Source organism: Temnothorax nylanderi, unplaced genomic scaffold (genome assembly GCF_030848795.1).
Source record: "Temnothorax nylanderi isolate EJ_2023f unplaced genomic scaffold, tnyl_v1.0 TNYL_tig0021_pilon, whole genome shotgun sequence".
In the NCBI taxonomy this organism is placed as follows: domain Eukaryota; kingdom Metazoa; phylum Arthropoda; class Insecta; order Hymenoptera; family Formicidae; genus Temnothorax; species Temnothorax nylanderi.
Window position 1 is genome coordinate 1,334,718 of NW_027249083.1, and position 17,964 is coordinate 1,352,681.

The following is a 17,964-nucleotide window of genomic DNA, read 5'->3' on the forward strand; positions in this document are numbered from 1 at the left end:
ACCGCGCGAAAATGTCAGACTAGCCGGCTGATACGTTACACCCACGCGCTGGAAAGTGGGGCAAAGTCGATTCATTCATCCACTGATTCATAAGTGTGGGCGTAAGAGCGTAAGGGTTGCGCGAGGCCGCTGGCGCACCCCCATCCTCCCTCGTTTTGTGTACAACGGAGATCCTTCCCCCTATCCACGGAGGAGATAAAACGTTAAGATCCCTTCGAGATGTCCCCTTACCCGCATCTACTACCGTCACCGACTACGTCTTCCGCGACTTTCTTAGCGAGAGCTTTCAAGCTCTTTTCCCGACGTATGTTTCCCGGGAGTGAAAACGCGTCGTGTATCGCAACGAGTTTATCCCCGCGAGAGTACCCATCCTGTGTTCAAAGAGTTATACAAATTGCTGTGAGAGTATGCTTAACTGCGCGATAAACCGATACAGGATGTCAGCTTTTCTGTACGTGTTACTGCTTAGGTAAGTTTCTCCCACGCGAAAGATTTTTGCTTTTAAGAAAACGTTCTATGCTTACTGATGCGACTTGGTGCAAAGCGGAGTGCGATTGCACCAGCATACGCAAGTTTGAAACAGCGTAAACACGTATTTTAGAATCACGATATAATAGGTATAAAAGTATGATCATACGACAACGGAGATTTCGCGAATGTTAACACTTCTGGATCGCGCATTAGATTGTCCAAAATACTTTCTTACAAATTTTTTTTACAAAATATTAATTTTAAAAAATTCTCATATAATTGTACTTTGATTCAATTTACAACATGTAAAATTTTACGTTAATATGGCACTTATATAAGATAAACATTGGCTCGCAGCGTTATATTATATTAACGTTAGAAATGAAACCGCGTCGATTTATCTGGGGAGAATTTCTCGTCTGACGTAAATCCTCTGCGCGTAGCGATGCATATATGTATGTGTTTCCTTCTCTATTCTCTAACATCTCTATATATTTTTATTAAAGTAGATCTACACGATTTCTTCGAGTGTAATATTACCAAAATTGGTTATAATTACATATTTCGCGAAATATCGATCGTTGCAATCATATTAATTTCCGCAATTATGGTTCTTTGAAAAATAATGGCGCAAAAAAGGTCACGATAAAAAAAGAAAACTGCTGAGGGGGCTTGATTTTATTTAATTATCGCGAACAACGATTAATCAGATTGCTTAAACCGAAATATATTTTTTTTAATTGGAATCACGATACGATGCAAGTGAAGACCTTTATGTATCTGGAAATCACGAATATTTACTCCTCCATCACCACCAAAGCTTTCCACCCGCTGACCTCCCAGCTTCTAAAACCGCCATCCACCATCCGTATATATTCTATACGCTGCTAAACACAATGCACCGTCTGCTATTTCTGGCTGTGCGCCATTGTCGATAACCTTTGCATTGTCGAGCCGATGATGGGAGTATCGCGATAGGAATACCGTCTGCGGGATAGCACCCAGTGTCCGCCGTCTGTCGTTGGCGATTCGTGAAATTGGTCGAATCTCGCTGGTCTTTCGGCAATGCTGAAGGTCAGAGGCCACTTGAGAAAGGTCACAGCAGCTGGACATTGGGCGGTACAAATAAGATTGAAACGTATATCGAGAAATAATTTATCTATGACAGTCACGTCTGATTTCATGTATCGCTACTGTCCTGTAATATCCATTGTGACAAGCGTTACGTTAGTAAATAGGGCAGGTTAGAAGTTTTATAGAAGACGATATTTCACGCTTTTTTTAATGCAATTTTGTCACATGTAGATATCTGTGTAAAAGGTATCGACGTTAATTATTTATGATTACAAAAAATTTATAATTAATTACAAAAATATGAGAATATGACGTCCATCTTCTATTCTCTATTTTTAAAAATTAAAACTCGGTAGATATTCAAATGTCAAAGGCGAATAATGCGAGTGTTGAAACGGACATGTGGTCCAGAAAAATAGTAGCACGGTGACCGTAAGAATTTCGCTGAACAAGCCACGCGAAGGCGCCATATGAATTTCGGGACTCTTAAAAGCACCGTGTGTATCAACAAATCGATAACCCACGTAAAATTCAAAGAACGATGGCTGCCAGGCTTCATTTCTTTCCCGTCGTTATTCATACGCATAGCCTAAATCTTCAAGGAAAAGCAGGAGGAGACAAGACGCGATGAGGGAAACGAATGAGCCGCCCGCCTACGCTTTCCTTCGTAGTTTTTTGTTCCCAGCTGGCGCCCTCGCAGAATTAGAATTCGGCGGCTAAAAATAGAATACTGATCACAATAGAGCGAAAAATAAAAAAAAATAATAGACGGAAAGGTTTTCGAGTTCTTGGATACATCGCACGATATTCCTCACGCAAAACTAATCTAGTTTAATAAAGAGGAAAGGCGATTGAGAAAAATATAAGCTATAACGAATTCTATTAATTTTCAAAACGTATCTAGACATATAAATTTACATACATAAATATATTATAATATTTTACTGCTTCTACCAAACTTCTATATCTGATTTTTTTCTATATAAATTAAGATAAATAATTCATAGATTTTATTAATTTTTTTTTTATTAAGTATCTCTTCTTCTTTGCCACTGAATATGATTGGCTTATTCTTTACACAGCAAAGTGTGTGAATAATTCTAAACAACTCGTACTCGGAAAACAGACGAGACTTCTAAAGGGAAAACTTGTAGAAACTTGTAGCTGATGTTTCGGTGTCACGGGCTTTACCTGAAAATCTTTTAAACCTATCTTCGCCCTGGCTTTATAAAGCGGCACTAAAGAAAACCTATAACTGAGGTCCATGTAATTTTAACGAGATGAAGATACTTCGTCGGTAGAAGGTTTTATTTGAGGAACTGTGCACCGGCTAGGTTTGTTACAAAGTCGTTTATTCGTTTATGACATACGCCTCTATCTTTTGTATGGCGTCTTGTTATAAGTTTTTCCGTTCTTAGTCGTGTTAGGAACGTAGACGAACATGAAGCAGTTTAGGTCGATGTTAGGCCGCTGTAGACGGTATATTCGGGACTTTGAGATTCGTCGGAGTTTAATCAATGTTCGAACGCATCGATCAACTTGTAAATCATTCACGGCGATTATATGCATTCCCTACAAAGAATGACTCTGCGACGTAACGTACAATTTCGATCAAAGGTGCGAGCGTGCATCATGTGTGGTCCTCGGCGATCGATTCAGTTTATCGATTAAATCATCCGCTGTCATCGATTTGCATAATGTTTACGGTGACCGTTTATTACGCAATCGATGTTTATACGTTGCAATCCGTAATAACAAAGTAAGGATAAAAATGCCAGTTTTCTATATATATTTAATTATTATTCATATATCATTTACTAATGTATGATAGTTAAATCTGCATATTCTCTTCTTTTACACATGCATATGCATACTTAGTCCACTCTTTATTCCACAAATGTGTAAGGTATAAAATAATTTAAAAATATTATAAACCTGCACGTTTGCGACATAGTTAGTAATTTAAAAGCCGTTCTGTCAAACGTAGTAACAAGACGATGAATAAACAAATTATGTCGCTGGCGTTACGTGTTGTTTCTACTAATACTACTATTGAATTAAGGACGTCAATCAAAAGCGATATTCGCGTGCAGGTATTATCATAAATAACTTTCTTCTGATGCGCGCATGTATGAATGTAGGACACGTGGTCTGCATTCTTTCGACTAACTTCTGTGAACTTTGTGGCAGAGTGGTCTGTACGTATTTGCAGATAAGTACGTACGTTATTACAGATTGAATGCTTCGGGAAGATTTTTTTACACTGAGATCGGTTTGAAGATCGGTTTGGACATCCTTGTGTTAAACTTAATGAGTGTACTTTAAACGTTCATTGCGCCTGTCTTGCGATCGCGGGTCTTGACCCTCGATATCGGCAATCGAGTTTGGCGATTGCCCAAATCGATTTGTGGATGTAGAGCACCCGCCAGTGAGCCGCAGGCATAGAAAGGATGTTAACCGAGAAGAATGAACGATTACATAATAGCAAGTTTCAAAATGATTTAATCTGTAGCTTTGTATAATTTAATGAATATTATTTTCAATGACAAATTATGTTATTAATCCATAACGAATTACTGTTATATATGCAACTGTTGGAAATGATGTAATTAATTGTATCGTTAAAAATATTAGAATGTCACACATTGTCACAATTGTCCATTTTATGCCTGCTTCTTTCATTCCTCGAAATTAGTCTTGTCGTGCGCAGCGATGGTTCTATTTCTACAGCTTCGGGTTCCAGCTAAAGTTTTCCGCTGCGGGACGCGAGAGAGACGCCGAGGTGTTGGATGATCGCGAGTTGTAAAGCCACAAGACAACGCTTAAACGTATGCCCCGCGGAGATGCACGCGTGAAATATGTACGCGTAATGTAACACGATAATATGAGTTTCGGAGTAATTGTTTACGCGTGCCAAGTGAGTTATTTGGCGCGTGGCCACGCGGGGGCTACACAGGGACGGCATCGGCACCCACGTGGTCGGCCAACTGCCCGCGGGATTTTCCCCTCTCTTTCACGTTTCCGTACCTCTTCGATGGGCTTTTTCTTTTTCGTTCCGCACTCTCCGTACGCTTTACACGCACGCAACAAAGAAACGTCTCCGAAATAATGCAGCCACGAAGGGCAACAAAGCGCTTTCTGCTAAGTCCCTTTGACTTTATGGCTTTATTCCGCGAAACTATTATTATTCCTACAAAGTTAAGGGAAACAATAAAGCAATCTTATGACAATGTTATGACATTTTTATACGGCACATGTAACTTGAAATCTCGCCTCTCACTTACGTAATGTCGAATGATAGGATCTATTAATATCTTTCATAATTCAATAACGATATCGCTGATATTTTTATTTCAATGAAACGTACATAGAAAAGGATGTCCAATATCGCATGGTCATAAATCTGGCTAAATTTAACTCATCTCAATGGACATTTATCGGATACCCATTGGATAACAATGAAACTGACAATAGCAGTTATTCGTATATAGAACTGAATTTCCACTACATTTTTACGAGTCAAATGATGCAACAATCGATTGTATTAGCAACAGGACAAGGCAACCGGTCTTCTCGCTCAAACTCGTTATCGCGCATGATGCAAAGACGTTTATAGCGTAACGAAGTCGCGACTGTGGAATGCCGTTGCCGGAAGTCCGTCTCACCCTTCAGCGTCAGGCGCGATCGAATCGAAGTCATTCCAAAATATCGAGGAGAGGAAGAAGCAGACAAGAGGAAGGAGAAAGAGACATCGTGGGTGGATGCCTCCTCTGCGTGCAGGAGTCGAAATCGTCCTTCGGGTGGCGGCGGCGGCGGTGGCGGTGGTGGCGGCGACGTCGACGTCGACGACGACGACGACGACGACGGCGGCGGCGGCAGCGGCGGCGGCGATGGTGGTGGCAACGTTGCAAGTGGGGGCACGAAATAAGGGTAGTTTGCGGGGGCGGGGGCGGGGTGGTTCGTCAGTTTCCGGGTTGTTCCGGAGTGAGTGAGGGCGTCGTGGGGCGCCACGGGGGGTGGGCGGGCAGGAGCCGCGGGCCACGACACGACGAGGCGTCGCGACGTCAGTAGAGCGCCGCGCTATCGACCACCGCCACGAGACACCGTCGTCGTCGTCGTCGTCGTCGTTGTCGTTGTCGTCATTCACGGTCTCGTCATCATTGTCGTCATTGTCATTATTGTCTTCCACCCGTTGACTTCCCCCGTTACTTCCGGTAGTTTCTCCACGAGACGCGGCGGTTTATTTTATCGGCAATTCGCGGCGCGAAAAGAGCGATCGCGCGTAAACGGTGTCCCAAACGAAGAAGAAGAAGAAGAAGGAAAAGAAGAAGAGGAAGAAGAAGAAGAAGAAGACAAGGAGAAAGTTACGCTGGCGTGAATTCTCGAGGAAACCGCGAAATTGTGCGGTACCGCGAGATCGTGAGGTCGGTTCAGTTCTTATTGGTGACGATCGCGACACCGGACACCACGAGGATCGTACGACGGCGCGGCGCACGCACGCGTGACCGCGAGGTAGCCGCGTCAAGATCGTGCGAGGACATCGCGTGCGTGCGTGGATACGTGCCCGAAGCTTCGTCGTCTGAGTACTACGAGCCACCCCGTGTGAGACCCAATGACTGTCCATCCAGGGACCACGGGACACACATGTTCGTTATAAGGTCAGTGTACGAAGTCGCCGCTGCCTGTCTCGCTGTTCCCGTAACGCGCTTCTTTCCCTTTTTTTTCTCCTGCGAAGAAGTCTCGCGTGAGACTCGTTCCCGAGACGAAGTTCTTCGAGTAACGCGCAAAGTATCTACGTGTCGTTTGCACTTCGGAACTCCAGCGGTCAAGACGGAGAGGATTTACGTAAATGGGAACGTGCGAGATTTCATCCTCGCGCGACGAAGTACCGACTTGGTAACTTCCGAGAAAAAGTACAGAACACGTTATTTGCAGAGAATTCTTTCACGGTCAGAGGAGGGGAAATAACGCGGAAATTCACCGGTTCTCCTCGTGCGTAGCGATGTTCTTGGCGAATTTTTCGTAGCTCTCGCGAATGCGGATTTATTTTAGCTGACCTTTAGAATTTCCGAATAAGTGCGTTAAGGCGAACGGATATGTCGATAATCAGACGCGTCTTTCGACCGCCCCCGCGAATGCTTTCGCATTCTCTCGCATTTGCGAGGAGGAAACCGCGGAACCAATGTCGCGCGCGCAGATTTATCGTCTCCGGTTTCGTTCCGCTACATTCTCGCGGTGGAGCGTTCTTGAAATCGCGACGATGAAATCCATTCTAATCGGGACGCAAACGCGACCGTCTCCCCTCGCTCCATTTCGAGCCGGCGACTAGCGAGGGGATGGGAAGTGAGCGAGAATTTGCTCATGGCTAGACGACACGACCACTTTTGCCCAAGGCTAGATTAAAGGGATAGATCCGTTTCTTTCTTTTTTGAGCTGTTCTATTCTCGCGCGCGTCGCGCGTCTTCCTTCCGAATTTTGGCAATCTCTTTCCGCGCAATCAGTTGTTAATGGTTCGCTTGAAATGCACGACATTTACGACGCGGAAATATCGCCTGACTTTCTATTTAACTCAAGTTGCATAAGAAAATGGTATGAATGCATTAACGCAATTGACCATATTGTTCAAGCGCCAAAAATGCGAGAAATAAGGTTGGAGCAAGTCGTACAGAGGCATCGATTGAAAAATGAAAGTATTAAAGGGATTAAATAACAAATATATCTTACAAGAAAAAACAATTTATTTCGACCAAACTGGCAATTTATTGTAACGTTTATATATACGACGTTTCGAACATTGTTTTTGGTTCTTATTAAGTACACTCTGTGTCATAAAATTAAATAGCCGCTCGAAGTTACGAGTTTTTTTCTCCGGAAATTCATATCTAAAAGATGTAATCGAGTGTCCATATGTTCGTAATGGACACCCGTTTATATCTTTTAGATATAAATTTCCGGGGTAAGAACTCGTATCTAACAAGGATGCTTCGAGCGGCTATTTAATTTTATGACACAGAGTGTACTTGATAAGGACCAAAAACAATGGCCGAAACGTTGTACATATAAACGTTACAATAAATTGCCAGTTTGGTCGAAATAAATTGTTTTTTGTTGTGAATTATTATTGGCGAAGAAAAGAATTATTTCAAATATATCTTATATATATGAAATTATTTATTTACTTTGTTTAATATTATCACTTTGCAATTGCTACTTGTTTGATATAATGTGATATTACCGACATAGTGACTTTGGAATAAGAAAAGTTCTGAATTTTTTAAATCTTGTAATGTTCCATTTTATAAAAGTGATTACAGTGTATGTTTTCCAAGTACACTACGAAATATCTTCATATCTGCATTGTTGCTTTTATGTAGCTTGAATTGCTTAAGCTTACATGCATTTGTTGCAACTCTTAAGAGTACTCATTATTATTTTGCGGTCTGTTCTCATATACAATTGCCATATATTATACTGAATATTTCATATTTATATAATATATATTACTCATTCATCTAGATTATATGCATATGTATAAACACTATAAACTATCAAATTTATTACGAAGTACACTAAGAAAAAAAATTTGTTAATCCCAAAAAATATTTAGTCCAATACGAGCAACTAAACATGTTAGTTAGTTAACTAAACATTAGTTGTTTTAACAATTATTAAGTTGCACTAAAGAAGGTATAATGCATTTATGTCAACCTTTAAAATTTTTTAATCAAGAATTAATCAATTCAACTAATATTTAGTTAAACTAACTAAAATGTTTTGTTGCTCGTATCGGACTAAATATTTTTTGGGATTAACAAATTTTTTTTCTCAGTGTACATTCTTAGTATTCGTACCAATTAAGTTACTTGTTCCACTTGATCCAAATGGAACATGTATGACTTTTAAAGCGTGTACCAAACTCTAGTAAGCGATATATGGCATATTTGCGTGTATTATTCGGTGTATTGTGCCGTCGATGAGTTTTGTCCAGGACTCTGCCGGAAGAAGCAGCGAACCCTCGCGATTCACGTTCGTACGCGCGCAGTGATGGCCCTTACGCCTCGCGAAGTCTCGTCAAAAGCGAAACCCTCCGCGATATTTCCGAGTCAACGGCGTTCTCTCGCTTGCCCCTTCATCTGGCTGTGCCCCCCCGGCTGTACAAAAGCCGACGCTAGACTCGACATTCGAGGGGACGATTTCCAAAGGAATTCGCGATTAACGCGTCATCGCCCCATTGCGCATCAATCTGCTTCCGTTTGTCGACCCGCGGACGACGCTCGCCATTCAGTGGTAGTGGAAACAAACATCCGTGCCCCGCGGGTTGTCTGCGATTTTCTCCGGTCGTGCGCCTTCCCGAGAAAATGGCGCCGGATCGATCGGGCTTATCGCGATCCCTCCAGGAACTGGGTATGATGCAACGTTTCGCTTTTTTGAAGACTTTTCTTAATGCTGACTCACTTGCATCGTAAGATATAAAGAATTCCGTGGTATTGCAATAGTTTCAACAAGATTACGAACTACGATATTATGAAACTAATTTAAGACCTTGATATTTGTAGCAGGGATTCAATTTTGTTTCCTCTCTACACGGAAAAATTAACACAATGTGCCGCAAATGTTGCAATTGCTTTTATTAAGATTACTTCTATCTCGATATCGATTCTATAGTATTTCAAATTTTTTAAATGCTTGTACAAGCTAATCAAAGTGACATTTTCGAAGTTGAAAGTTGAAAACTAAAGTGGCATAATGAATAACGTAGTTTTCACGAGAAATTATTTCTAAGGGTTTTTAATACAATGGAAAGATGAAGATACGAACACAAACCGAAGTAAGAAACGACTTTCCATTTCTCTCTCGCAAATTATGAGTCCGTAGGTTCGTTGTCCACTGTCTTATTCTGGTGTTAATGATATTAGAAACAGATATCCCGATTGGCGTAATTTAAATTAAAAGGATACCGAACCTGCCAAACTTGAAAGGGTGCCAGTGCTTACGGTCTCTGGGTTAGCGAACTAGGATATATACCTTGGCCCTCGCGTATAGGGTCGAACTAGTTTAGCGGGTTGGACGCGGCCGAAAATGTGCGAGGGGGTGAACTCTTCATCGGGTTGAATTTCAAATCCACGTATCCCACGACGCGAATTGGCGCCGCTCCAATCGCGATTCGATGCTTACCTGCTCGTATTCCTTCTGTTTCCTTCGTCCAATTCTTCTTTCTCGCGTTGCCGTTTTATCGTGACTAAGCGATGCACAAAAGCGGGTCACGAAACTCTCCCGATTGTACCAAGAAAGTTATACGAGCTTGTTGGGAATTTTTGAATATTATTATCTAATTAGGAACATTACTGGATTTCTGTTAAAGTTGTGAAACAGGAAGTGATATTGAAAATTGGAAAACCATTAAAAGATAGAACATCAGAAGTCGGAGATGATCTCGTAATCAATTTATTAAAAAAAAAGTAATTCTCAGTCGCCGTTTTCAATTTCAATTTCCAAATTTACATTGCGAATTACGTCGAGGCGTCTTTCTTCCGTTTTTGGGCAAGTCTCAGCAGCGGTGGGATTTCGAAAGTGTCGGGAGCCTTGACTCAGTCACCCTGAAGTCTCAAGTGTCACCGAGTCCGTGCCTCCGCATACGACGCACCGCTTATCACGGCGCGCTGCAGAACGTCACGCGCGGCTCTCGGACGTGTCACATCCTCGCGAGTACCAGGAGACAGGTTGCATTGTCGCGGCTATTGTCGTCACACGGTACGGGCCTTACTCCACCTACCGCCGTAAATACTCGGTGATCGCCGCGCGCGCGAGGCCGCTTGCCGAAATGTTGCGCCGTCCGTTGCGGCACCCCGGTCGACCAAGCTGCATTTTTTTACGGAGATTGACGTTTACGGGACGTGGCCGTTCGTTATTTATTTCTCGCAGGCGCGAGCGGCGAGAGTGTGATACGCGTGTGTGCGTGGCTCCTCTCAAGGCGGCGAATTTGACCCTAGTTTAGCGAGGTTTTATGCTCGCGCTGAGAATAATTTGCATAACGGCCGATGCGCGCGGCTCGCGGGAACGATCGCGGGATGAATTTACGCATTTCCTTACGATCCGCGTGTCCGCGGGTATTAATGGCGCGAAATACTTTCGTACTGGCTCGCGCGTTTGGGCCTCAATTAAAGATCTCGAACGAACGGCAGCGCGCGGAATTTACTTCGGCGTAAATAAGCGCGCGCCGTTCCGGACCGTAAAAACTTGGTGCGTGCCTTGTTTTCCGCAGATATTTTATTGGCAATAATATAACAAAATAGTAATAGAGAGAACGACGCTATACGGCTCTCGCTCCCCGTTACGGACTGCCGTCACCGAGGAACCTATTGCTCCTACGCTTCTCCTGTCGCATGCGAATCTCCCTTATTGATTTTTACAACGTGTGGCCACGTCATAAAAATCGACAAGGAATGTAAAGTAACGACGTGACGCTCGCGCCGTGCGTGCGAGTGCTGTGCAGTGACGACGCAGTCCGCGTCACTGACGATAGTAAATTCGCCGAATTTAAAACTCGTCAGAGAATTGCGATCCACGAGGTAAATACAAAAGTATTTCATTCTGCGAATCCCTAAATTACCTACAATTCTTATAGGTGGAAGATTCTTTCGAGAAAAAGAGAGAAAGAGAGAATTCGTGTAGGATTTATATGCGCCACACCGGTACAGAAATAAACTATAGAAATGAATAATTGATATGATATACTTTAATTAACTTGATTGTGTCAGAAGCCGATATTGTGTTTCATCTTTTTTCATCGCAAAATTAAAAAATTGTATAGGACTCGACAACTTTTCACCTCTTGACTTTCAATTTGTGATTAGTAATTAATAATTCAAGGATCGTTAAACAGTGAACAGTAACGGTTTAATATTTACATAAATAACAAACGATTAATAAGGTTCGATGTATCGGCCACCAGCACGATTCGGTATCCCACAGATATTTGTAGCTTATTGATCGTGGCAATCGATGAATACTGTATCGCGCGAGTTTACTCCAGTTAGAAAATTCCCCTGTATATCATTGCCATCGCGGTGAATGGTGCTCCGCTGCTGTTATGCCGCGCGCAAAACTTTTGCGAAAAATTCGCACCGAAATTGACAAACGTTATCGTACCCGCGCACGTAATTCGTAGCGCGCGGACCGTCGCGTTGGTCGCGTCGCCGAATTGCGCAACTGCCATTACCATTTTGGTTCCGAAAACTTACGACATTTCACGATTTATATATCGTCGGCCCTCGCGCCGCCGGTATCTGTTTACATTGGCGTTGTGGCAGCGCGCTGTAAATCAGACTCCGACGATTCGTGGTCCGGCATTGTTCGGCTGCGTCGTTTCGAGATACACCCGGTAGAAGAGTGTCGCAGGTGCCGTTATACGAGAGACGCATTCGCATTTTCTTGGGTGGATATTCTTCTTTGCACTCTCTTCTCCTCCCCCTCCCCTTTCCCCCTCCAATGAAGTCGGTTTATTGCCGCTCATTGAGACGGCCATCGTCTTCCGATTGTTGATCCGTGTTCGAAGCTCGTAAAACGATCGTCGCGATCTTCGTCCTCTTTTCTTGCTTGAACGCTGCTCGCGAAGCTGTGCTTCGATACAGTGGTCACTTTTTTCTAAATATAGTATTATGTATGACGTTGGTTTGTGGATGGATGGTAAAATCATAAAATAAAGAATGGCACGTGCCACATGTAGCTACATTTGAACAATACTCGCGCGCGAACAAAGGATTAAAAAATGCATCATAAGTTTTACACAAAAAATCCATGTATTTAATTATTTATAGAGTATCTACATATATCAATTTTATGATCATACTACTTCTCGAAAAAAGTATCGTGAAGAATATTTTTCTCAGGGAAATTAGATAAAACAGATGAATGTCATCACTTTCCGTAAACTTGTACTTATTTCACATTTAAATATTATAGTGCTTTGACAAAATTATATAATTAAAAATCATGTAAAGGTTTATAATTATCTAACAATTTAGGATTTTACAAAGTCATTAAATTGATTTAATACACATGAGTAGAAAAATTAATAGTAATGGCTCATTATCCCCATGCATATTAAAATTATTTATTGTTCGATTCGTTTTCCTTGATGCAACGCTTTTGCGTGTGATATACGTGATGTTGCAAGGACTTGCTACCAAGCAATTCCTGCTAATGACCATCGCGCAGTAAACACGACGCGGGGTGAGAAAGATAAAACTATCAGAGTCGACAGGGTGAAAATCGGCGAATTTACGGGCGCACGTCAAGGCACATTTTAGTGCCGAGAGGATACTTTCTTTCGTAAATATAAATATCGATGCGCGATAAAATCCTATGTACTGTATTTATAACTAAGAGAATGATCACTTCGAGACTCTAGTCTTTCGAATGATGCTTGGCAGTGTTATCTCGTATAAAGCACAGTAGATAAAATATTTCAACTTCTATTAAGATGCATTTTTCTAAATTAACAACCATATGTTCTCTTTTCAACTCGTTCGATTTTCAATGGGACGCGTTATAGATGGAACTTCTCGGAAAGGCTGCGTTTCCAGATTATAGGCAGTTTTACGCGAGTTAGCAGGTAGAGCGGTCCGAGGATCGTAGTTTCAAGGGGACCGGAATGGGGAGAAGGGATTCACCGGGCGGCGCGGCGGCGGCAGTGTGGCGTTAGAAAGTTCGCCTCGGTCGGTGTTTGCTCTAACGCCTTGGCGACTGGTCTGCGGTTATCCAAACGGACGGAAACCCACTCACGAGAGCACCTGTGGAGCCTGTGGCTCCGCTGCTGCTTTTGTTCTTCCAGCCGTTCTCTCCTCCTCGCTCCTCCTCGTGCACGCCGCTGCCGCCGCCGCCGCCGCCGCCGCGCCGGTGGCCTCTGCTGTTCTACCTACCTGTTGTGTTACTTACGCCTCGTCGGCCGATCACACTTCTCGGGACGCGGGCGGGGGTCGCTTTAAAGGGATTAGCACAATTTTCGACCGCGACGCCGCGCCGGACGACCCGGAGTCCCGATGACTCGTAGTCGGATGAAAATTACGAAGCGCGTCATGGTCCGGAGGCGAGAAAATTACAGGCCCGCCTACGTTTCTCGCAACCTCCGGGATGTCGTACCGTCGAGATTACCGGAGTAGCGCTGCATCGATTCATTCTTTATGGGAATCCTTTTACAACGTTTTCGATTTCAATTCGTGATTTCTATAAGCCTTTCTAGAGAAATGCATTCTAAGAAACTAATGAATTTTGACACGTACGTTATTGCATGTGTACTTAAACATTACTTATCTCTTTAAATATATCAACGTGTATGTAACACGTAACTGGTTTCAAGTGCATATAAATGGTACTGCTTACAGATATTTATTTTATATTTTTGTATAGGATTTATACAATATTTTATAGATATGTCTTGTCGTTTGTTTTCTGTGTATTACGGGACTCTCAGAGTTGGAATTTCAAATCTCACGTTCGGAATTAAAACAACCATGATTCTTAATAAAGAAAAGCGAGAAGCGACAAGACGTGCGCTATATATTACCTTGTGTCAACTCGTATGTTATCCTATGTCTTCGATATTCTTAGCTAATTAAAGACTTCTCCAAAGATACAAATGATATTTTATTACATGTTATTTGAATCTTATTTTGAAAACTAATTATTATGATAGTTTTACATACCAGCTAAAAGGAGCTTTAAAAACTACAAGAAAACAATTTATTCTGAAATAACAAAAGCGTTTTATGTTTTCCAAACTATTTCTGTCTTAATCTTAGTACCTTAGTTTGTTCACATTGTTCTTTTTACAATTATTTGTTCCAAAAATGTACATTTGAGATATACACCCTAAAATGAATGTATAAAAAATAAGTAGGTAATGTTCGTCAATTCTCTTCAACAACGACGCTCGTTACGCGGTACTTTTGTCATTATTCACAGTAGGAGCTTCGTTCGCGGTTGGAAGCCTCCGATATTCCGGATACGAGAAACTTGGTCAAGATTCCTGCGCGAAGTGGGTCGAGCTCTTGCCGGAGTCGAGTGGAGTGGAATATCAGACAATTCACGTTAATTGAAGAACATACCAACGGGAGTTGAAACGATCGGCGGTCGGAGATATCGATACGAAATATCGCGCTGATACGGCTTTTGATTTTGACCTCTCAAACTCGCTGCGCGCGAGAGACGCGGTGATAAATTTGTCCCTCGGGAAAACAACTGGTAGCAACTTGGCTACGTGAGAGTGGCCAGCATTCCCTTTCTGTCCCGCTCCCGCCTACTCCCTGCGCTTGCACGCCGCTGCGTTCTCATCCCTCATCCCCCGGTATTCTCCCGGTTCCCGGTCGCCACGGACCTGGGGACTTCGTAAATGCATCCATGCACACGTATTTTATAGCCCCGGCTCTTTCGGTCCTTCCCCGTTCCGCCCGGCACTGCGCGCGCCGCCGCGCGCTGTTACCGGAGACGCGCGACGGGGATATTTTCGTAGGATGGATTCTTTTTGAAAATACTTAAAACTTGGACGATTTGTCGTACGTGCCCGAGTCGAACTCGATAAAGCGCTGGTATCCAACGCCGTTGCATCCGACCGGATCGGAAAAGGAAAAGGCGGCGTGCGCCCCCCAGTGGCGATGGAGGGAGTGCAATCGATGCAGGAAGACGCGCAAGAATCGTAGAAAAAGTCACGCGAAGGGAGCGAAGCGGGACGAAGGGAAAAGGGAAAGGTCTTGCAGCGAGGAGGAAAAGATTGCGTTCGGGGAACGAAAATAGTTAGAAGGAGCGAGAGAGCTCTAAGCGTGTAAAAAGTGGGGGATAGTGACGGCGGAGAACTTAATCACATAAAATCCTTAAAGTTCGCCTCGATACGACGCAATGCACTTTGATCGCGGAATTTATGTCCGTGGTGCAATGTACCCACCATTAAATCCCGTGCTCGTCGGTGCGTGCCGCGGAAAAATTCATCGCGGAGACTCGCGGGCGGATTCACTTCCACCATTGATCGGCGCGGTAGTTTCGGGAGAAGGAGAGAGTACTTTTCTCCTTTCTCCCCGCATCGTAAGAAAATATTATTCTTCCAAGAAAAAGTCGGCGCTCGCCGACGACGGATTTCGAACTCTCCGCTCTTCTCTTTCAGTCTCTGAGAGAAGCTCGCTGTCGAGAAGAGTTCACTAAACTCAACCGCCAGCTAGCGGGACTTTCTTCGCAATTAGAACTTCGATCCACTGCCAAATATATCATACGATGGATTTACATTTGTGTCAAATAAAATTAATTTTATTATTTAATTTATTAATATAATATATGATTTTTAAATGTAAGGTTTTTCGATATTTCCTGATTGTTATCTAGAAATGCAAGGACGACGATTTTTAATCCATAATGTCGTTTATAATATGATCGCGATCGCGTGTAAGGTTGTTGTCCAGGAAAGCTTTTAAGAAGAAGGTAGAACGGAAGCGAAATTTCAGTGCGTGTTGGAGAATCAGAGTGTCCTCTTATAAAAAGCACATCGACGCCTAGATACAGATAGATCGCGCAGAAAAGAGAGTAAGTTCGAGAATCTTTATGGTCCGCTGTTAAGTCAGCAAAGACAATGAAAACATCTCGGTAAATCAGGAGAGACGACCGGTAAGCAGATTAGTAGAGCTTACAAGGCATTAGCAGGGAGTGAGACGGAAAGAGGCAAGCCGCAGTCATTCAGAGCTTGGGAGCCGTCTGATCTTTCTCCGTTTCTCTTTCTTTCGTTTCTCTCTCTCTCTCTCTCTCTCTCTCTCTCTTCCTCTCTTTTTTCTTCTCTTTCTCGCTTTCTGCGTCTCGTTTTCTCTCGCTTTCTATTTCCTCGTTCTACTCTGACTCTCTCCAGTCTCTCCTCAGCGGCGTTATACTCGACAATCGTCTCTCTCTCTCTCTCTCTCTCTCCCCTCTCTCTCTCTTTCTCCTAGGAGCTGTTCGCGCGGACTTAACCACCCGTGAAGCGGCACAATATATCTCGGAGATAATTCGCTTGTTAGGGTCGTGCGCCTTTACATTAATCCATCTGCTCGCGGTCTGTCTCGTAACCGCCTCTTTGCACACGGGAACAACGACAGGTTCTTTTGCGGCATCACGCTTCGGAATAATTGCCGTCGAATAATTGCGGTCTCAATTTACCGCGGTTAACATGTATTAGCTTCGCATTTCTTTCGGCGTTTGAGCGGACAGAAATCCCGTTCTCCACACATCGATTTCCCGAAGACGTCCCAAGTGCGGTGTCTTTTTCACGCGCTTATCTGACGACCTAACTTATGCAGGTACACGAGTACCTTCTAATGTACGTTATGTACATAAGATATTGTTTCGGCTGATAGATGAGTTTTCTTTGAAGCGACCACGCGCGCGAGAGCGTGTTGCAATACCTAATGCAATTATAATGTAACAGATTCAGTTGCGTCAATCGCCTTGTTTGATGAAACCTCGCTTAGTTAGATTACGCTGTAGAAAAGTACATATATTTTAGTCCATTTAAGCAGAGAAATTGTTTGGAACGGAAAAAGAATTAATGTTTTATTTTATTTATCCATTTAATGCAACGGGAAAGATAAAGTTGTCGTCGCGCAGGATTACAATGTATGTCTTTTGCGTCTTGATTACAGCTACGTCATCGGGACAAAGATGTCCTTCGACGCACATAGGTAACTGGGAACGGTGTACGAGGCACTTGTCGCCATGTCGATGCCCGTGATACCACCGGTTGCCTGTCACTCGGCCTCGATTGATCGATTCTCGCTTCTTCACTCGGACCCACCCTCTCTCCCGGTCCGCCTTCTTCTGTCCTTTGCCTAGCCACGTTCCGCACGGATGTTTTCTCCTCGTCTTCGATGCCCTTGTTCCCTTTATCGTCGTTTCGCTTACACGCGTACGCTTCTCGCACCCGACGTAGCCTCACTAATTTGATATACGAACGGCGGAGAACCGGCTAAAGACCTATCTGATGAATCGATACGCCCAAAACCCGATCCAGCGGGATCACAGTCTGTTCACTGTAACAACTTGTAAGGAACTATATTCACTGATTCTTTCTCTCTCTCTCTCGGCCTTACATTTAAACAGCTACAAATTAATGGTACTACGCTTGTCCCTTGATTTTTACATGGCTCCTTCTCGTAATATTTTATCGTTATACTTGTTTAAATTGTGTAATTTATTTGAAAGGTTTATATGAGAAGGTTAATATGATAAGTCACTTGTAGACAGATTTTCACAAATACTAGATTTTATTAATAGATAATATTATAAACTATGTTAAATTACATTTCTATGGACGCATATGACTTTAAAAAATTAATGCGCTAGTTAAGTCGAAGTTCACGAGCTATAAAATCATTTAGCTGCGATTATCTGTGATGTACGCACTGATAT

At 43.0% G+C, this 17,964-nt stretch overlaps 1 protein-coding gene across 8 annotated transcripts in view; it reads left to right on the top strand.

The window, feature by feature from the left end:
- The window catches only part of LOC139769296 (fibroblast growth factor 18), a 131,147-nt gene that overhangs the window by 12,616 nt on the left and 100,567 nt on the right, over positions 1-17,964 (top strand). Inside the window, exon 1 of one of the 8 annotated variants that reach the window (XM_071700227.1) lies at positions 5,625-6,203. The exons of the other annotated variants lie outside the window; for them this stretch is intronic. Coding sequence (XP_071556328.1) covers positions 6,190-6,203 — 14 coding nt within the window. The 5' untranslated portion in view covers positions 5,625-6,189. Of the gene's footprint in view, positions 1-5,624; positions 6,204-17,964 lie in introns of those variants that run through there. 8 annotated transcript variants of the gene reach the window in all.